Source organism: Nannobrachium achirus, assembly GCF_963921795.1.
Source record: "Nannobrachium achirus genome assembly, chromosome: 18".
Taxonomy (NCBI): Eukaryota; Metazoa; Chordata; class Actinopteri; order Myctophiformes; family Myctophidae; genus Nannobrachium; species Nannobrachium achirus.
The window spans coordinates 37,147,498-37,169,921 of record NC_137825.1 but is presented as its reverse complement, the minus strand read 5'-3'; the positions used below and the strand labels follow the sequence as shown (position 1 = coordinate 37,169,921).

The 22,424-nt window shown below is 42.3% G+C and overlaps 3 protein-coding genes across 3 annotated transcripts in view; 1 reads left to right on the top strand and 2 right to left on the bottom strand.

Moving 5' to 3' along the window:
- Positions 1 to 22,424, bottom strand: part of pkmyt1 (protein kinase, membrane associated tyrosine/threonine 1) — a 156,616-nt gene that overhangs the window by 120,803 nt on the left and 13,389 nt on the right. The window lies entirely within an intron of this gene.
- On the top strand, positions 70 to 13,352 carry atp2a1l (ATPase sarcoplasmic/endoplasmic reticulum Ca2+ transporting 1, like; the record flags this gene model as incomplete). Its single annotated transcript, XM_080747391.1, has 23 exons — positions 70 to 187; positions 1,245 to 1,262; positions 1,832 to 1,914; positions 3,297 to 3,401; positions 4,687 to 4,825; positions 5,903 to 5,983; positions 6,213 to 6,298; positions 6,439 to 6,736; positions 6,869 to 7,035; positions 7,314 to 7,402; positions 7,541 to 7,643; positions 7,743 to 7,874; positions 8,003 to 8,119; positions 8,252 to 8,470; positions 9,189 to 9,300; positions 9,448 to 9,671; positions 9,781 to 10,001; positions 10,173 to 10,375; positions 10,474 to 10,559; positions 10,685 to 10,818; positions 11,069 to 11,186; positions 11,695 to 11,812; positions 13,339 to 13,352. The coding sequence occupies 23 exons, from the start codon at positions 70 to 72 to the stop codon at positions 13,350 to 13,352; spliced, it is 2,985 nt and encodes a 994-aa protein (XP_080603517.1).
- On the bottom strand, positions 12,629 to 20,688 carry sult1st6 (sulfotransferase family 1, cytosolic sulfotransferase 6). Its single transcript, XM_080747013.1, has 7 exons — positions 18,613 to 20,688; positions 18,370 to 18,498; positions 16,451 to 16,548; positions 15,912 to 16,038; positions 15,292 to 15,386; positions 15,003 to 15,183; positions 12,629 to 14,416 (listed from the first exon to the last, which is right to left on the bottom strand). The coding sequence occupies exons 1-7, from the start codon at positions 18,797 to 18,799 to the stop codon at positions 14,304 to 14,306; spliced, it is 930 nt and encodes a 309-aa protein (XP_080603139.1). The 5' UTR covers positions 18,800 to 20,688; the 3' UTR covers positions 12,629 to 14,303.

Here is a 22,424-nt window from a genome sequence, read left to right as displayed (position 1 = left end):
GCCGCAAAGAAGTTTAAGAGCACGGATAGACGCGGTTAGAAGCCCGCTCCCCTCGTTTCTCCAGCCAGGATGGAGAACGCACACATGGTGCCCCCGGCAGAATGCCTGACTCACTTTGGGGTGAACGAAACAACCGGCCTCACTATTGACCAGTTCAAGAAGAACCTCGCCAAGTATGGCCACAATGGTAAGAGCATGGGCATCGGGGATGGGCATTAGGGATGGGCTGAGAGACATATTCAATGAATGCTTACACAGAGATACAGTAATGAGCTCAACATGTTTGTATTGTTGTATACGTAGGGGCTGGTTGATGTTCGATGGAATGACTAATGTGTGTAGTAACATTGCCTGACTCCAGCAGTCAATGACATACAGTAGGATGTTTTCAGAGGAGTGGGTTGAGGGTCTTGCATTGGCTGCTTTTTTAGAGGGGAGTTGCAACAGCTGGTAGAAATGTGGAGACATTGAGAAGCAGAGACTTTGAGGGCTTTGAAGAGCTATTTAAAGATAAGCAAAGAAGATGACTGGCGAGTGAGAGAGACAGGTGATGGCTCAAGAAGCTTCCTGGGTGATATATAGGGCGGGCGTTAACAGGAGAGGTGGATAATTTTAGGCCGGGTGAAAAGGGGGAGGTCCCTAGATATCTTATGGCTAAAGCTTGTGCAATGTGAATGCTAATCAATAATGGTATGGGTAATTAGATACCAACGGCTATTCACCCATGCTACAATAGAACAAAAACTATTACTCTCTTTTTTCTTTTTTCTTTTTTGCTACTCTCAAACTGAGAGCCGTTTGTGTTCACTGTGCAGTTTGTCCTCATCATCATGAACATACGCATGAAGCACATTACAATATATTGTTTTGTTGAAAAGATAATGGTATCAGTCCTTTCATTGTTTAGTATTTTAAAAAGTGGCATGCTACTTCAGATGGACTCCTTCATTCTGCTGCAGGCAGAGCATCAAAGGCCTTGTAAATTGTAACTTACAATCACTAAGAGTTTTAGAAATACATTGAATTCGCTTTTTATACACGCACCTTTTCATAAACATTAAGAAATTGTAAAATATATACAATGCTTTACCATTTTACCATTGTGGTAAATGGTGGAGTTTATACTCAATGGTGTCAGAAACCCTTGTGCTACCCAACTCAAATACAAATTGATTTTTATTGATTTTTAATAACCGTCCCTTTTATCTGTTTCTCTCTTTTCTTCCCTCTGTTCTCAACACCAGAGTTGCCCGCTGAGGAGGGTAAGTGTTTATTCACACGCACACATGCGCACACACACACACACACACACACACACACACACACACACACACACACACACACACACACACACACACACACACACACACACACAGGCGCAAAAATAAAACATACGTAATTTCAGTTTTAAGAAGTGAAGGCCATTGTCTCAGGCTCAGGGTGCCACCTTTACAAATCCTTGATCAGCACAAGGGATGGTTCATCATCAGTGCTCTAAATTGGCCTCTGTCCACAACCAATAAATCTGCTTAGGGAGGCGATCAAAACAAGCATGCACTATTTTAATTGAGAAATGTCTGGCACTGTATTGTGCAATCCCCTTGCTCTTGTCCAGTACAATCCTATTTGTTATCGGTCAACAGCTATTCTAATTTCTTCTCTCTATCAAGACTTGAGTAAAAATGGACACTTGTTTCAATTCGGCATCTTTGGAGACTATACGTTCAAATACCCAATACACTCTTCCTTTCACATTTTTGGTGTACACATTCGCATTTTGTGATTATTTAATAAAGGGCCTTTTTATTTCCTATCTCTTCCTCTCACCCAGGCAAGAGCATCTGGGAGCTGATCGCTGAGCAGTTTGAGGACTTGCTGGTCAGGATTCTGTTGCTGGCTGCTTGTATCTCTTTTGTGAGTATTTGATTGTCTTCATATGTCATGACTGCATTTTGTACATTTTCTCCCAGGTTATTCCTGTCACGGTATTTTTAAACACAAGTAAGTTAAAGTTACAGGAGGCGTAGTAGTCAGAATGAGTAAGAAATCCCTTGGAATCCGCCAGAGGTGTTCATCTCATGCATAACAGTCCCAACAGGAACGTTGTCATTGTGGTGACATTTGCATTTCACAAATGTCAGTTGAGTTTTTTTTTTCTCTCTTCTTCTCAGCTTTCACAAATGTCTTACTGTCAACTATAACTATACCATACCAGAACAAGCTCTTCAGTGTGAATAATCCCCTTTGACCCCGGAGTCTTATGTAGCATCCTCATACAGATTATATTGCATTTCACATTTTTAGACCACACGTGTTCAGCTAACATGCAGGCATTGCTGTAGTTGATCATTGCCATCTTGTCACTTTGTAAGACAACTTCTTACCCCCACCCCTCTGTATTTTTGACGGGTTGGCCTGGCTGGGGAGGGGTGTAGATTGAGAGGGCTAGTAGGAGGTGTATTAATTCCTGCCCCTTGCTTTCCACCCTGTTGGTCAGCTGTCATTATGGCCTTAGAAGGCGAATATTGAGGGGCAAGTGAGAGATGAGGGTCAGGGAAGTATAGGGGGGCTGAGGGGTAAGGGTTTATTTTAAGAAAGACTCAAGCCAGGGAGAGAAACCGAATCCTTCGGGGAAAGGTCAGGACTGAAGCAAGGAACGAGTGGCTTCCACAGAAAGTGGTAGATAAGATTTGAAGTGGATTGGAGCAAGGAGTTATGGGACATAGAGATCAAATTAAAACAGATTATGTAATCATACTATGACATACGCCATAGGATCATTAATCAGAACTGTTGATGAGAGGTCAGCACTGGACAAGAGCATTTAGAAATATGAGAACTGTTGCATAACTGTACACAACACAAATGCATACATACATAAATATTTTCTTTTATAATGTCTGTTATTATTAGTATTAGTAGTAGTATTAGTATTATACAGCTAAGCTAATTAATTAATTAAATTGATTTACAACAAACTCAAGTGAAGAAAACACAGGAAGCACTACTACCTTTTCAAACACTTCTTACCTGGCAGACTCAACAATAATTGAGACCCAAAAGAGGTTTAAAAAGAAAGAAAGAAAGACTTTAATAACACATGCAGGGAGAATTCACACGACGACACACTGTAAAATTGACACCATTTTAAACAGCATGTGACAAATAAACTTCATGCTGATTCATGATTCATGCTGGACACTGTGTTCCTTTTCAGAATTTCGTGGTGTCCTAGGTTGTATTTTAAATGTCAAACGTTAGGAGCTAACTGGCTAACTGGCCTCTCTGTCTCCCAGGTGCTGGCTTGGTTTGAGGAAGGCGAGGAGACCGTCACCGCCTTCGTGGAGCCCTTCGTCATTCTTCTCATCCTCATCGCCAATGCCGTTGTCGGCGTATGGCAGGTTAGTGAAAATGTTGAGCAACCTCCTGTCTGCTCTGGTGACAGACACCTGGGGGGGGGGGGGTTACCATTCATTCCACTTGGTGAGGTGTAGATATTTTGTTTGTAGATTTGCCCAACCTCCGTTGAGCAAATCTGTTTTGAATAGAAATAGGAAGAACACAGTTGTCTAAATTTGATAGCTGTTTATAATAATAAAAAACAAAAAAACCTTTGTAAAGGGACCTTGCAATTTACTATATGTTCACCTTTTTCTTGTCCTGGCAGCGGTGTCAGTTCAGCAAAAGCTAAGGTATGGCAACATGACTGGTGCGTGCAAGACAACAGTTATGTTGCCATGCCTTAGCAACAGGCATGATGAATTTGTTTTAAGAAGTGGTACATTTTTCCACTGTAGCCAAGGCAAGGCAGCTGCCATACCTTGCCATACCCAATTGACGCCTCTGTGTCCTGGGATGAGGTCTTGTTTTGCCTGCAAGGCTGTCAATGACTCAGGCTATGTATGCATACTAGAGGTTCGCGGCCCGAAGGCTATGTATGCATATGCAATGACCTGCTACATGCATCCCTCCAAGAACTTGGCATGGCCATCAGGCTTTAGTCAGCAAGGGAACATTCCCTTCCTCATTGAAGGATGATGTGCTCTGCAGGACGTGCCAAATTGTTTCAGATTACGGCATCCTCTGTTAATATAATTATCCAAATTCAGTCACTCTGTCTTCACTGTCTTCACTATTTAATTGATAATAAATCTGTCTTTGGCAACTGTCATTCAAAATATAGTCACTGAATCACCGTACATATATCAGGTCATGTTGGATCTTTCCAAGTTTTAGATGTTGACTCAGTACTTACGAAGAATGTTGTTTCTTTCTGTTAAGACATTTGTACATCTAGTGATCTAAATCAATGCTTCTCAAAGTGGGGTTTGGGGACCCACATGGGTCCTTGAGGAGGTTCCAGCTTGTCCCCAGCAAAATGTGTAACAACTTTAACCCTACAGTATATTCAACAAGCCGATCTACAAGCTCACAACGCATCCCCATGCGGCACATTGTGAGATTGTAGATTTGCTATTAAAAAAAAGAAGAAAAAAAGAAAATCTAGAATAATTGTGAAAAGTGTGGAATAATTGTAAAAAACCTTTACACAAATCTTTTCTTATGGAGTCCCTGGCTCAAAACCCTTTCAGAAGGGGGGTCCACGGCCAATTACATAGCCTATCAATTTGGAGATCCTTAACATGAACCACTGATCTAAACACTGTATGGTTGTACTTTTGACAGGAGCGTAACGCTGAGGACGCCATTGAGGCTCTGAAGGAGTATGAGCCTGAGATGGGCAAGGTTTACCGTGCTGACAGAAAGAGCGTGCAGATGATCAAGGCCAGACAAATTGTCCCTGGAGACATCGTGGAGGTGTCTGGTATGTTGCTTGTGTTCTCCCCTTAACGTCATCACCATGCATTAGGGAACTGTTTTAGAAACCCTATCAAAACACCACTATTTGTGTAATTACAGCATCATTATTTACATGGCCAGAGGGAGAGAAACTGGAGACCTTCTCTCTCCCTTTTGCAATGGGATCTTCTTCTTGAGGTGTAATCCAACCCCACAATCTGTGCTGTCAAGGACAGGCAAATGATATCCCTATTAATAGCGAGAGAATCCGATGGGTCAAATGCTGTTTTGCTGTCTAATTAGCATTGCACTTAGGCGAAGAGATGAGTCCATATAGTGTCAATGAAGTCTGAGGAAGAAACACAGACCCTTTGAAATAAACACACAACTGATACATTCCCTAGAAAACTGGGACGTGTGTTGTTTGCGAAATTGTGCAACAGGCGAGCTTCCTGTCTTTATAAGGAAACGGGAGGGTGGGAGGGACGGGGGGAATGGGCGAGCACTGCTGTGAAAACATGCTGAGTGAAGGAAAACAAAATCATGGATATAAATACTCCCACCGGCACCTGCCCCCCTCACACCCGCCCCCCCCTCAATCCCAATGTACACCTGTTGCCCATGGGCTATTCATTTCAGTGCAATCCCCCCCACTCCCTCCCTCTCTCTCTTTCTGCTCTCTCTCTCTCTCTCTGTGCCATGATTCATTCTGACTGGGTGCTGCTATATGACATTTGAGATTGTTCTTAACTTTGGAATTTGAGGATCAAAGGAAGCAAGCTTATAACACAGGGTGTCAAATTATGCTATTTTCTTTGGAAACCTTTGATAAACTTTACTATCATTTGGTATTTTGCAAATGATGTGGAATTGACAGTGGAGCTATTGCAAGATTGTTGACAAGGGGGCATAATAGATTCAAGTTAATGCAGCTAAGTTCCATCATCACTGCATTAACCCTCCAAATACAATACATTAACAATTACATGTGCTGTTTTTATGTGTATGTTCAATAACATGGGATAACATGGGATAACTCTCATGAAGGAAAACGAACTAGGCTAGATTAAGAGCACCTCTCCGTCTCTGTCTATGTCTACAGTTGGTGACAAAGTCCCCGCTGACATCAGGCTTGTTTCCATCAAGTCCACCACCCTGCGTGTTGACCAGTCCATCCTTACTGGTAAGTTCTATTGTATTATAAGGAGGGAAGAAGGATTGAATGTAGACGTATGGATACTTTAGTGGGATGCCATCAGTAATAGATTTACATATTCCTTACAGCAATGTTTGTAGTGCATAAGGAAGTAAACCTATTTTATTTTAGGGTTAGGGTTCTACATGCATGACTTGTAGTAGTAGTAATAGTTTCTATACCCTGTTTCTAATCAATTTGATGCTGTTACCCTCAGGTGAGTCTGTCAGTGTGATCAAGCACACTGATCCAGTCCCCGACCCCAGGGCTGTCAACCAGGACAAGAAGAACATGCTTTTCTCTGTAAGTGTCTTGTGACTCCTATTTAAATATTATTTATGATTTAATAGTTGTTGTTCTTCATACATTTCTTTCTCCAATCTTCTCCTTTTTTTCATGTTCACTACTGTCTTTTCACCTTCCTGTTCCTGTCTCCTCCTCAGGGTACCAACATTGCTGCTGGCAAGGCCATTGGTGTGGCTGTGGCTACCGGTGTTTCCACTGAGATTGGTAAGATCCGTGACCAGATGTGCGCCACTGAGCAGGAGAAGACCCCTCTGCAGGCTAAGCTGGACGAGTTCGGCGAGCAGCTGTCCAAGGTCATCACTCTTATCTGCATTGCTGTCTGGGCAATCAACATCGGCCACTTCAACGACCCCGTCCATGGAGGTTCCTGGATCCGTGGTGCCGTCTACTACTTCAAGATCGCCGTTGCCCTGGCTGTGGCTGCCATCCCTGAGGGTGAGCGAAATACTTTCAACCAAACAATGAGATGATGGTTAGCGACAGAGGTGGACAGAACGTTTGTCCTCGATTTTCTGTTGCTCTGCTTGTTCATTATCCCAGCTCACAGTTTGCACCAATCTGTCGCAGGTCTGCCCGCTGTCATCACCACCTGTCTGGCTCTGGGAACCCGCCGTATGGCCAAGAAGAACGCCATTGTCAGGAGTCTGCCCTCTGTGGAGACCCTGGGCTGCACCTCTGTCATCTGCTCCGACAAGACTGGCACCCTCACCACCAACCAGATGTGTGTGACCAAGGTGGGTGTCGACGTGTTGTACAATTATACCAAGAATGGAGAGGGAGCACCCTGTCAGGGAAAAGGAGAAATTAAATGGTGGTTGGTGATGCTAAGACAGGAAGAGAAACTAAGGCCATACAGTGACCAACAATAGGAAGTGTAATAAATAAAGTTAAACATACCGTACGTCCATACTCTCCCTACTCCATACTTTTGAAGTTTGTTCCTTTACTGATGTAATGATCCATACCTATCATACCCTGAAAGCTGACAGATCTCTTTGATTCTTGCACACAGATGTTCATTATCAAGAATGTTGATGCTGACCATGTTGACCTTGATGCCTTTGACATCTCTGGCTCCAAGTACACTCCTGAGGGCGAAGTGTAAGTCTGATTTCCATGACAAATGTATAGTATAATCAATACTGAGACTGTTATCTTCCAAGACCAACATTGAAGTGAAGATACACTTGACCTCTGTCTTTCAATTCATTCCTTGTTGTTACTTCTCACACATGTCAGTTCCCAGGGAGGTCAGAAGACCAACTGCAGTGCATATGACGGCCTTGTTGAGCTGGCTACCATCTGCGCCCTGTGCAATGACTCCTCTCTCGACTACAATGAGGTAGAATTGATGTTTTGAACCTGACATCCGAAGTAGAACTCTGCTAAGCTTCTCTCTCACGCCTTCAACCCATTCTAATCAACACCTCTATTTCACCAGACCAAGAAGATCTATGAGAAGGTTGGTGAGGCTACTGAGACCGCCCTGAGCTGCCTGGTTGAGAAGATGAACGTGTTCAACTCTAACGTCAAGAACCTGGGAAAGATCGAGAGAGCCAATGCCTGCTGTTCAGTGAGTGTCTTGTGCCTACTGCCACATAGTTGATAGAATCCTGCTCATGTTCTTCATCTCTAAACGTCTCAAAATCACTCAGTTATTATTATTTTTAAATGAATTATTTTCTTTACCTCTTCCAACAGGTGATCAAGCAGCTGATGAACAAGAAATTCACCCTGGAGTTCTCCCGTGACAGGAAGTCCATGTCCGCTTACTGCACCCCAGCTAAGGGTGATGGCGGTGCCAAGATGTTCGTGAAGGTCAGTTCCGTCTTTCCATCTCTTCCCATCAGAATCTTAATACCCACACTTTTGTGGCAATGAAACATGTCATCATCCACTGTCAACAAACATCATCCTCTGTCAACCAGCAACCGTTCATATCTTCAACAGGGTGCCCCCGAGGGTGTGATTGATAGGTGCGCCTACGTCCGCGTTGGCACCACCCGCGTGCCCCTGAACGCTGCCGTCAAGGACAAGATCTTGAGCGTGATCAAGGAGTGGGGTACTGGCCGTGACACCCTTCGTTGTCTGGCCCTGGCCACCCGTGACACCCCTATGAAGGTTGAGGAGATGGTCCTTGAGGATGCCACTAAGTTTGCTGATTATGAGGTAAGAACCACACAAATTCAGGCTCTGCTTGCCAGGTGCTTGAACATTGAAGGGCATAGTAGCTAAATGCATCAAGCATCTATACTGGAGCAATTGGTGGCAAACCTAAACCAGAATGTTTAGCTACATATTCTCACAAACACCTCTCACAAACATAGCCACCACGTCGAACAAACGTGAAAATGTACAACTGTCCACATTTTAAACATGCCACTCTTTGAACCGCATTTATTTCAATTTAACAACATCTCGCCTCACGCAGAGCAGCCAGTCCTGACATAGTATTCTGAACATTCTGGCCAGTGCTGAAACGTCAAAATGATCATCAGGGTATCAAGTTACAGAGGGAGGGAGGGGGAGGGAGGGGGGTGAGGAGCTGAGTAGAGTATCGAATTACAACATGTGTGTGTGTGTGTGTGTGTGTGTGTGTGTGTGTGTGTGTGTGTGTGTGTGTGTGTGTGTGTGTGTGTGTGTGTGTGTGTGTGTGTGTGTGTGTGTGTGTGTGTGTGTGTGTGTGTGTGTGTTGCGTGCGCTGCGTGCGCGCGTGTGCGCAAGCGTTTTTTTTCCCCAAAAACTTTTTTTTTTTTTTTAATTTTTTTTTTTCAATTTGCGCAGCGGCCTGAACTCTAGACTTTTGTGGCCCGAAGGGCCGCAAACTTCTAGTTATATATAACTCGGTAAGCCTGTACTTACCTCCTTTCCTCCCATCTTCCCCCAGACTGACCTGACCTTTGTTGGCTGCGTTGGTATGCTGGATCCCCCTCGTAAGGAGGTCACTCCAGCCATTGAGCTGTGCAGAGCCGCTGGAATCCGTGTCATCATGATCACTGGTTTGTGTACTTCCTGTAGCGTATGACAGTTCATAGCCAGATGTTTATGCAGCTAGAGGTGCCTGGCTAATGTGTAATATTAAACAGTTGTGTGACTCTTATTTGGCTTGGCTGTACCCGCTAACCTGCAGACTCTTCCTGCTCCAGGTGACAACAAGGGAACCGCCATCGCCATCTGCCGTCGTATTGGCATCTTCACAGAGGAGGAGGATGTTGAGGGCAAGGCCTATACCGGACGTGAGTTTGACGATCTGCCCAGCGACGAGCAGGGCCCAGCTGTGTGCAGAGCTTGCTGCTTCGCCCGTGTGGAGCCAGCCCACAAGTCCAAGATTGTTGAGTTCCTGCAGAGTTACGATGAGATTACTGCCATGGTGAGGAGATCTCAACAGAAACATGCATGCTCACTAAGACCATCTGCAGGTATATGTGCCATTAGAGACGTCCATGCTGACTGTGTGCCTCCTCTGTCCCTTAACCCAGACCGGTGATGGTGTGAACGATGCCCCCGCCCTGAAGAAGGCCGAGATTGGTATCGCTATGGGCTCTGGCACCGCCGTTGCCAAGTCTGCCTCTGAGATGGTCCTGGCTGACGACAACTTCTCTTCCATTGTGTCTGCCGTTGAGGAGGGCAGAGCTATCTACAACAACATGAAGCAGTTCATCCGCTACCTCATCTCCTCCAACGTCGGTGAGGTCGTCTGGTGAGTGGTCGCTGATCTGGTCGTCTGATTTCGTTGTGTCTTCTTCCTCTTCCTGTATGCTCCTATAGCCTTTCCTTCGCAGTCTTTTTGTTCACGTTTGGCTTTGTCCAAAATTGCAATGGTTCCGAAGTGTCCTCCTGACCTTCCACCCTCTCCCCCCCACACTCTCAGTATCTTCCTGACTGCTGCCCTGGGTCTGCCCGAGGCTCTGATCCCCGTCCAGCTGCTGTGGGTCAACCTGGTGACTGACGGTCTGCCCGCCACCGCCCTGGGCTTCAACCCCCCTGACCTGGACATCATGGGCAAGCCCCCACGTGGGACCAAGGAGCCCCTGATCTCCGGGTGGCTGTTCTTCAGATACATGGCTATTGGTGGTAAGTAGTTATCTCATTATGGTGTTTCATGTAGTAGAATGATATCAGGGTGCGAACTGGACAGACTCGACTATAGCAAATGTGACATCCTTTGACAGGATACGTCGGTGCTGCCACTGTTGGTGCTGCTGCCTATTGGTTCATCTATGATGTCGAGGGTCCCGGTGTCACCTACTACCAGCTGGTACGTATCCCACACAGGCACAAACTCGTAACTCTCTAAAAGCACACAGAGATTCATAAACATAACGCGCCGTTATGCCAGCACGTGGTGACCAAGTCTCTCTTTCCCTCCCACTTTCTCTACAGTCCCACTTCATGCAGTGCCACGATGCCAACGAGGACTTTGCTGGTGTTGAATGCGAGATCTTTGAGCATGAGGCTCCCATGACCATGGCCCTGTCTGTGCTGGTCACCATTGAGATGTGCAACGCCCTCAACAGGTACGATACATTTCGGCTCTGAGTACACAACAAAATGCGTTAATTTAACTGAGAGTTAAATTAGCTTATTTTTCAAACTATGTTATATTCAGGATTTCTGTTACTTTTACATCAACATATGCCATTAAAAAATAAACCAAGCTATTCAACTAGCAATTTTGAAATTCATGACTTCACCACCTGTGAAATCATTCCTCTATTGGTGTAAAAGCCTTTGATAACAGTTTCATTCTCCATCACTTCTCTCCAGCTTGTCTGAGAACCAGTCTCTGATCCGCATGCCCCCATGGAGCAACTTCTGGCTGATTGCTGCCATGACCCTCTCATTCTCCCTGCACTTCATGATCATCTATGTGGATCCCCTGCCCGTAAGTCCTATCACTCCCTACAGTCCACTTGAACCACTTGAGCGGAATGTGTGAAAAATGTTGCTTATAATAACACGCCCAAAATAATAACATGGTTAAAGGACTCTGGGGACCTTCTTTCATTCGCAATCATATTATTATTATTATTATTTTATTTTTTTATTTTATTTTTCAAATTATGTTGATGATTGGAAAGACAACACAGGTAGTACTCAAAGAATCTCATTTGACTGATGAGGCTGATTCAGGGGGGGGAGCCCTATGTAGTACATTATGACATTATGACAGACATACTAGACTACATACATTTACTGTCTGAGAATGTTACTCAGTTGTTACAGAGATCCATCAGACTCATTCCATGTCTTGATACCCACATGATATGTATGATATGTGATGATTTGTATGTGTTTATAGTTTTATTTTTTAAGGGAGGATTTCTGTTGTTTTGACTAGTATTTCTATTGTGACATACTGTAATAATGACCACTCTTTTCCCTTCCATTAGATGGTCTTCCATCTGACTCACTTGAACGTTGAGCAGTGGCTGGTTGTCCTGAAGCTTTCCATCCCCGTCATCCTTATTGATGAGGTCCTGAAGTTCGTTGCCCGTAACTACATTGAGAGTACGTATCCTCACATTGATAATAGCTTTGAATACCTCAACTTGAAGAAACTAGGAACAGGCGGACACTAAATCAAAGGCATACTTTGTGTCATCCGATTATGTTCCTGCTATTCTTTCCACAGACAGCTTTCAAGGTTCTCTTTCTAAAATCTTTGAAGTTATTCTAATTTCCCACATTGTTTATTAATTATTAATAATTTAACTACCTTTAATTGAAATGAATCTATCAATCAATTCATTTATTAATTGTATTAATGTATTACTAATACCATCAATTTAATCCATTTTCATCTTTTCTCTTTTGAAATCATTCTATCCATCTACCTCCCCATCTACTTTTATTCATGACTATCTTCTTTTTTCTGTTCTCTCATTCTTTCCTCATGTAACTCTGCAATCCTCCATTCATCATTAACTCGTCATTAACTCACTTACCCCCTTTTCTATTCCAGAGTAATAACTCAATCAACTTTCCATCATTAGCCTGTAACTAAAGCAAGGTATTCTACAATGCTGCCCTTCCAGCAACATTTCTTGTTATCGTTGTCTATGTTAGTGTATTTCTTTGTGTGTGCTTTGGGAGCGAGCGTGTCATGGCCATGGGTAAGCCTAATTTATAATTTGTCGTACATATGACATACTATAAATTACACTTCATGTACATTTTGTTGTCCGATATGGTAGAGCGTTTGTTGACAAAACTTGGTACTCAGTCCTCAGCCTTTTGCCGAGTTGAATTATTACAAATTAATTGGATGGATAGAAAAAACAAACAAAAATAATATTAATAATTGTTTTTATACTTTATTTTTGTTTTTAAATACAATAATAATCAAGTCAACGGGCTGTTTTACACACTGTGTTGCATCCTCTGTAGGACTTTTAGTTTTTTGTCATGTTCTGGTGCTCCCGTGTCTTGTCGTTGCCATTCATAGATGGTTTTAGTATCAGTGAAGGTCCTCAACAGGTGAATGAATGGCCTCATGTCATGTGTTGTCCGTGGAATCACTGTTTGTATTCTGCAGTAGTTGTTTGTGTGTATAGTGAGCAACGTCCTTTTTGGTACCGCTGGTATGAACATGTGTCATGTTGCCTGTATCTCACAGCAACCTTGTATCTCCAATTATGCCCTTGTTGGAGGCGGAAACTAAATTCCTGAATGTTATTTGGAGATCTGAGGTTTCTGCAGGAGACTGTCACCATGCTTATACTCATTAGATGCCTTGCACACTATGTAAGGATGGCAGTTGCTTTAATTGCATTGAATATTATTACATTCCAAAGTGCAGTTGGCTTAGAGGTTTTCAATGTTACATTGTTGCTATATCCAGTTTACTTTAGCTGAGTGCACTTTTGACTGTATATTTCGGCTCTATAGTTTCCAGGCGATTGGATTTGATTGTGAGTTGTAGATAGCATTTGTTCTACACTAACATAATCCTAGATGTTTTACTGTATACTACTAACAATTTTAAGAGTATCATTTCCCACTCTCATTGTGTCTCCTTGGTTTTGTATTTCCAGCTTCAAAAGTGTAGAAGAGTAGAAGAGTTGGCAAAGAGGAGGAAGATCACAACCAATGAGGAGGGAGCTCTAGTGAGCCAACCAGAAGAAGAGAGAGGACAAAACACAGGAAAACCTTTAAAAAACAATACAAAATACATCAAAAAATCTACATAAAAATAACCTCTATGTAAAGAAAGATGTATTGAAATGGAGGTACTTGTCCCTGCCAATTACATAGTAAAGTATTTAAGATTTTATTCTAAGAAATAAAGTATGTATTAAAAGTGATTTTTTGTTAAACTTGGATATTCTCAGCTTGTCTGTTTGATTTTCCATCTCATTTACTCTTGTTCTTGGTCTATGTTTCTCATGTCTTGTGAACACTGGCTGCCTTCACTGAGCACTGTATAGTGCGGGGGTGTAGGGTTGCAAAATGACTTCATATGGACAGAAAAAGGCACATGCTTCCCAGCTGCCAGTACTCTCCATAAGCTCTGTGCAGTCAGTCGACACTGTTGGAAGTCCCATGACATAAATGGGCATGCCCGCACGCTCACAACACTTTTGGTCTTATATATACGTATATCGTTTACGTGACAAGTTGTAATAAAGTGATTACAAATGAATGTATCGTATTGTGTAGCACATTTTTGTTGAGCAATACAATCAACATTGATTTTCTTCTGTATATTTACTATACAAGATAGATAGATAGATAGATAGATAGTACATACAAAAAAACATACATACATACATAGGTACCAGTACATAGATACATAAAGATATGCACAATTAAGGCACAGTGACTATTGTTTGTATATTTGGATTTGAATAGTGAGCTCACTTACTGGAGTCCACTGTTGAATCTCTGATCTCTAAGATGATTTCTGACGAGTGCAGAGTGCTGTTCAGTAGGCTACAAAAATGGGTCTTTTGTTTGCAGCATTGCCTGCGTCGATTTGGAAAAGAGGAAGCCCACTTCTTTAGATCTGGTTTCGGAATGGTATGTCGGTTCTCTTCATTTGAATTGCATAGTCTTCGTCAAACATCTTTGATTGTTCAGGGGTGAAGTGATTGGCCCAATCACCTACCTCACCTGAATGAAGGGAGAAAAAAAGGAGGACTCAAGTAGAATAATTTCTACAGCCTAAATGTAATGTAATAAATAATACATGTAATAATTACAAGTACTAGTATTGTTTTCCTCAGTACTCCTTAGCATGCAGACCCAGTTGGTCTAGAACAGTGTTTCTCAAACTTTCAAATTTCAAGGTCTCTCAAGAGTTACAGACTTTTATGGGTCAATTTAGACCCCTCAAAAGGAACCCACAGAGTCCCTGGAATCCACTTTGAGAAACACTGGTCTAGAAAGTAACTGCTAGGGGGCACCATTGGATTGTGTAAACTTTAGCATGTGCAAACCAGTAGACAGATTCACAAATGTGGGCATTCCATTGCACAGCTTTAAAAATGATGTGTGCTGATGGCTTATTTAAGCTTTATGGATGAGCATGCACTATGTCCCTGACTTAAACAGCCACACGGGGCAAATTGATGCACACAGGATAAATCAGCCGTACCCACACATTTTAATCCCTTTTTTCCTAAGGGCAAGCAATGTACTGTTTTGGATTGCTTGTGGACAAGGTTGAGACCGACAGAATATCTAGAGATGAACTGACCTTTTCTCATGAAAGGAGAGATAGAGTGGTCAAACACAGGGTCTGCCAAAAACGAGTAGTTTGCCATTGGGTTCTCTTTCATGACCTTGAACGATGTGAGTTCTACAATACGGCTGATGACATCATCAGAGAGGGACATGCCAAGGTAGTGCATGATGCGTTCCACTTCACGCCGTGGGTTCTGCGGAGACAGAGGTTTTGAGTGTGGGTGTCTGGAAGAGAGAGAGAGAGAGAGAGAGAGAGAGAGAGAGAGAGGTGGACAGAGAAAGACCACGTGGAACATTCTTACCTCCTTCATGTCCTCATAGAAAAGATACAGGATGCTCTTCTTCTCTCTCTCCTCCCAGTAACCCTTCACATGGTCATACCAGGAGCCCCATGCCACTGTTGGAAACAGCAGTCAGTCCAGTCTTTATCATCGAACCTTAACACTGATTCCAGCAAAGTGTTTTCTCCCGGTTGTGTCTATTCATCATGCATTTAATACACATACACTGAATTTGAATATACACTGAATTTGTACCACTGTTGTACCAAATAATTGTTTTATACAAAAAGAATATGCTTCCTGTAATGTTCAAAAACACCAAGCTACAGTATATTGTGGCAAGATGTATGCAGTAGAATTGAATAGCACTAGAATGGCAATCCAAGCTGTACATTTACAGTCAACAAGTACACAGTCACAGCCCCATGACAAAACTTCAAACTCTGGACCATTTGGTTACATTTGTACTCTCTCAGAGTTAAATTAACACTAAGCATTGAGTTGTAGAAGTACACCGCCAAAACTCACCAGCATTATGGCTGGTGCTTTGTGGTAACTCCTAGCAATGTAGCAATGTACCTTTAAAGGCTACATATAGGCAAGTAATGCTTATACATAATAACCTACTACAGTATGCTTACATTCTCCTCGCATGAACTTGTGAATGTAGCCATCCCAGGGTCCTGGCTCTGGCTGTGTCTGATTCATGCGGTCAAAGTGATAGTAGCTCACCATGTTGTCTTTAGCATTGCGTGCCACATAGATCACCTTAGGATGCCAGAGGAAGGAAGAGTCAGAGGAGGGATTCACAAGGATAAGGATACAGAGATTGGGTGAAATTTAGGGCTGCAATTATAGATGCAGTTTCTTAGCGATTATTCTATTGATACATTTTTATATATCAACGAATCGATTAACCATGAATCAATTATTTTATACCTAGTCTCACATAATTGTGACAATAGCCGATCTACAAGATTACAAGCTACAATACCATGGTCAAAATAGGGATTCATTATTAATCAATGATTTTATACAGTTATTGATTGTCAATATATTTTTTTTACAAATTCATTATTTGATTAACTGTTGCACCCATAGTGAAATTATGTTCTCTGTTCTCACCATGGTAACTTCATTCCAGTGTACATTGCAGAATTTCTTAAACCCCAGGTTTTACCTTGCATTTGTGTTTCCAAAATCCACTTGGCACCAGTTGGAATGGCAGATGAGTCTTGATGACTCTTGGTGGGTCCATTTTCTTCAGAAGGTCAATACCTGTAACATGCAGTTTAGTCCAGTCAATCTATTTCATGTAAAAAATGGCCCCCCAACCTAGGAAAAATTGCAATAGAGAAACCTAATTTATACTTAGTTGGTTGTTGCGCTTTAATGCTTTGTGAGCGTGTAGAGCTGCTATTTCTTGGTGTGCAGCGCCCATAGGGAAACCTATGGTCTGACTAGTAAAATGTTGGTGTGTGTGTGTGCGTGTGCGTGTGTGCGCGTGTGTGCGTGTGTGTGCGTGTGTGTGCGTGTGTGTTGTGTGTGTGTGTGTGTGTGTGTGCGTGCGTGCGTGCGTGCGGATATCTCTGTGTGCTCATGTTTTGAGAGAGAGAGAGAGACAGACAGACAGACAGACAGACAGACAGACAGATGGATAGCGTAAGAGAGACAGAGCTCTTTGTGCAGTCTATCTAGAACTCACATTCTGCAAGGGTTAGCAAGTAAGTTTGGCATCATGCAATGTTTTTTCTAATTAGATGATGGGCCAGAACATAATCAATGACTTGTGACATAGCCTATACGCTTATATAATATATAAGAACTATATTTCTATAAAAGTTAATAAATAAAGTTTGTATGTTATAAATAACTGCATACTGATAGAACTGTGTGTGTGTGTGTGTGTGTGTGTGTGTGTGTGTGTGTGTGTGTGTGTGTGTGTGTGTGTGTGCGCGTGCGTGCGTGCGTGCGTGCGTGCGTGCGTGCGTGCGTGCGTGTGTGTGTGTGTGTAATCAAGCTTGCTGATAGAAATGCTTGTGTAATCATTTTCTGCAGGCCACATCCTTGAATGTGGCACTTAGAGGACATTTTTAAATTAAAAAGTGAAACAGAGCATTGTATCTGGAAGCAGACTCCTTTTCGAACAGAGAACAAAGACTCCTACATGGAACAGGATTTTTTTCATTGTTGAATGTTTCTTCTTGCATGTATGTGAAACGGTTTTGTTGTTATTTTTTCTTCAATTAGTGTAAAATGGTACATTTATATTGGGCCTTTTATCCAAAGTAGTTTACAATGTACATTACATTCACATCCCAATGACAGAGGACACTTCGACCCAAAGCTAGGAGGATCGAGCTGGGGACCAAACCAGGAACCTAACAATCCAACTGGCTGCTCTCCATCCTGAATCAGGGCCACCCATGTCGGGTGTCCCTGTAGGGAGGATGATGAGAACAATTCAACACAAATACTGTGTGTGAACTAAATCTGTTTACAGTGCTGTATTATGGCTGTAAGGTGTGAGTATTTCCTTGTCTGTTCTCTCCATTCCCCAGGTAGTGCTCTTGGTTGTGTATTAAGCTTCAAACTGTATATTTGAAGGCAGCAGCAGTGTCAAGCAATGTCTAATTAATCGCACAACTCTTGGGTAGTGATAATGGAAACGGGAGACAAGGAGTCTGCAATCAGGATCAGGTCCATGGTTGTGCACCTTCTATATTGCCCACATGCTTCTGAACATTGTTGATGGTTTTGTCCAGGAAATCTTAGAGTTGTGTTCTAAATATCGCAATATTCCTAAATCAATGAGAATTCACTGAACCTGTGCCCCTAACACAGACGTTAGCCCCTGTAAAATTACTGCAGCATCCAGGCCAGCTGACAGACTGCAAAATAAACACGACATACGGTACCAGCTAGTTATCTGTTCATATGCTGTGTTTATTCTCTATTCCTTCTTCACAACAATAAATGTATCGAAAAACAATTCTAATTCAAATGGATGTCCAGTCCACACTACAATTATTACGATTATAGATACGGTATAACTTTTTTAGGAAAGTCACAGTGGGAAATAGCGAAGGAAATGCATACCTGAGGGGATGGGGGGAGGAGAGAAGATTTCCAGAAAGGGAATCCTGATAAGTGTTGGAGCCCTTCTGCAAATCTCGGCATCTCCATTGTGAAGGAGGAGGTCTACTATCTCCTGGGTCCATGTGGTTCCTTTGCCATGATCAAAGACAGGTAAAAACATTGATATCTCTCATTATTCTCTATTATTCTGAAACTCTATTGTATAACTGCCACTTTGCTGTTTGCTGGTATAGAGAAAGCTACCTGCTTTGGGATAGGTGGCGATGAGGAGATCTGAGGGGTGAGGTTGAAAAGCCCAGATGGAGTCCCAGTTGTTGGCAATGTGGTTCATAAGAGGTACACCCCTGATGGGGATAAGTGGGAAACGATAGATGGCATCCCGGGCCTTCTCGAAAGCATCGCGCATGGATATGTCCTCCTCCCCTGACATGACGAGGTGACAGATGACAACTAAGTTGTCAGGGCAGGCACAGAATGTTGTCAGCGGAAACTGACTGCCACCAAGACACGCACAGCAAGACCTCGGGATGGTTGGGGGTCGATGATGCAATCGAGCACAACAGGATTCTTTCAAGTCACATTCCCAGATGCTCTTTTCTCGGGGTGGTTCCGTTTTGGTCCAGTGTCAACTGTCAAATATGCACAGCCGGTCACTCGCTTGAGCCTTGAATTTGAACCCTCTGCAAAAATGCTCCTGCTTGATTTCGTTCCAAAGTACACTGGATAGGTTTACACTCCCTGTGTAATCATCCACTTTCTATCATGTTCCCATAGGTGGCTGTTGTCAGACAGCAGCAAGTCTTTTAGTTTTGTCTGTGAGAACTCCTCTTGGTTCTTCTTAGTCCTCAGCATTACATTTTTCCCTTTCCAAATTTAACATCCCTCTTTCTAGGAAAGGGGTTCTCTCTATTTTTTCCCAAACCTCTCCCTCTTGAAGACTTAAAGATTTAAAGCTCAAGTGTTTCAGTCACTCTGTCTAAAACATGACTCCTCTTTCTCACTTCTATCGTGCTATGATAAAGTGCCCTTATGTAACTAGCCCAGTTACTCCACTCTTCCTCCCAACAATAATATACTGCATATTATTCCTGAATCTGAAATTCTAGGAAAGGACAAGGGAGGGTCTTAAATCGCTGCATTCCACATGAACCAAGGAGGAGCATGCTACTCATATACACAGAGTAGGCCAGTCAATCTAAGCTAAAAAGGGCCTGACCCAAAAGAAAAAAAGACCCCCCAAAAATTCTTCTTTAAGTATTTTATAGTATTTCATTCCCCCTGTATAGTAAGTGAAGGGACCCAAACTTGAACCCCCTGATTTCACTTTGATCCACTAAGAATATAATGAGAAACATTTAACATGTTTTTTGGATGAATAAGATCATAAGAAAATCCCTGAATGATTCCTATTGCAATTTCTTTTGGGTCAAGCCTCAGATTGAGTGGCCTAGAGTCCATGAGTTGGGTTGAGCATTAACTTTGACAGGTAGATAAACAGGGAAGCAATGAATGAACATAGAGGAAATCGCCCCTGTGTGTAGAGCCACAAGAAAAAGATTGATTTCTTGCCAATATGTCAGTTTCCTTACAAATGGTGTGGTGTGACTATCATTGTCTTCACAGAATACTGAGAGGCAGAACAGTAGACCCTCTCCTGCACTAACTAACCTTTGGAACCTAGGTTAGAGTGATCTAGTCATGACTCATGATGAGCCAGTTACTGCCCTTTTCCTGAAAGGGTCTTCTGCACTGGATACAACTCACAGCTGACATACTTTATTTCACAAGTTTCATAATAGCTTAATGGTCACAAGTTCAATCAGACTTTGCACACTGCTGCCTGCGTCTCTAATATGCTAAGCGTGTAAAATAATGGGACCTAACATCTTCCAAAATGTGTGAGCATTTTTCTTGTGTGACTGACTTGTTAATATGACAAGGAAAAAACACCAACAGTTATTCCTAAATAACAATTCCATTGGTTTGACAGTACAGGCTCTATCCATGGCCCTAAACCTTTTTGCCATGTTTTAATATTTTGAAAAACATTTTTTAGCATTTCAAATAGCTGATCTACAAGCTCACAACGTGTCGATGTAGAACGGCTATTTGAAGTATTTTAAACAGTTTTTCAAAATAGTATATGGCAAAGAAGTTTAGCCCATATACAGTATGGAGGCCACATCAGACACACACTAACAGAATCCATATATGGCCAAGACAGATGGCCAAGACAGCCCATATCTGTGTGGCTGGTTCTACAGACAGGGATCTCCATGTATGGGCATAAATGTCAGATGTCATACACATCATAGGACTTTCACATAATGAATAATAATAATAATAATAATAATAATAAAGCTTTATTTGTATAGCACCTTTCATGACATGAAATGCAGCTCAAAGTGCTTTACAGAGCAGAAAATGAAGCACAGTTACTTAACAGAAAAAATAAAATACACATGAATACAATAAAGCAGAACAATAAAAACATAAAACATTGAAGAACAATTTCAGAACAGTGTGGACGTCAATAGCATCAAAGAGATAAAAAAATAATTCAGCTAAAAGCAAGAGTAAAGAAATAGGTCTTGAGCTGTGCTTTAAAGCTATCCACAGAGGCTGCCTGTCTTAGGTGTAGTGGGAGTTTATTCCAAACTGTCGGTCCGTAGAAGCAGAAAGCTGCTTCACCATATTTTTTATATTTCATTTTAGGCACATCGAGTAGGTCAGCACTAGAAGACCTGAGTGGGCGGTTTGGAACGTATCTATGCAGGCAGTCATAGAGGTACGAAGGTGCCAGACCATTTAGAGCTTTATAAACAAGTAAAATAATTTTAAAATCAATCCTAAAAACAACCGGAATAACTGAGTAAGCTTTACTGCTCTTTCACTTTCTAAATATAATCGCAAGTTAAGTGGCAAATACTCACATTGTTTTTTATTGGCTAAGTAATCTTCTAGTAACATACAGTAACTAGAAAATATTGTTCCTTCGAAACAATTGTGGGCTCGCTTCAAGACAGAAAACAATGGCTATAAAAGTACAAAATGTCAAGATCGCAGGCAGTGCTCTCTTTGACGTTACTGACGCAATCGGACGCTGCATGACGGAAAATCGATAAAATACTGTGGCAACGGCTATTGAATCATTGTTTAATCGAAGGCACTCAGCCTACATGGAACCTTTTTTTTTGGAGCTGTGTGAAACACAGGCTCCCTATACGTGGCTTTGTGGGTCTGTCTGTCTGTGTGTGTGTGTGTGTGTCTGTATGTAGCCTGAACTTCCTAAACTTCGGCACGCTACTAGTCCCACAGTTTTGCCACCACACACTCGTGCCATATGTCAAATCGACCGGCTTACTCGGGAATTGTGGGCTAGTAACTCGCTAAGAGAAAGGTTCAATAGTTTAATTGATATTAATTTATTAGTGAATTAATTTTCCCCATTGACTTATAATGGGAATCGCAAAAACCCACATTCAATTATTTGTCTCTCGCAAACCATAGGGGCTAGAGTTTCAAGACTTGGAGAGGAGGTTCATAATGATTTCAAGGATTAAATAAAAAATAATTGTGTCATTTGGCCGCATGGTGGCGCCATAACACCCCACTTTACGTTTTGGCCTGTAACTCTTGAACCGTAGGTCGGAAAATTAAAAATATTTTTTCCCTGGATTCCTTGGGTCATGACGCATCTCCCCATATAGGCCACGCCCATTTGCGCCATGATAGATTTTCCGCCATCTTGAATTTTCTCCAAAACACACTTTTTGCTCCTTTTCCTACATATTTTCTTCAAATGTCACAAAAATCGGTACACATGATCCACACACACACACACACACACACACACACACACACACACACACACAGCTCCACTTCACACGGGTGTGATTTTTTCTTTTTTAACAAACATGACTGACACCAAATGTGTGGCTGTCTAGCGGTTAGAGCATATGCCTTTTATGCAGAAGGTTGGTGGATCAAATCCCGCCTGGGGTTGATATAAGCATAAAACCATGACATTTGTTAGACTTGTACAGTTTGGGTCC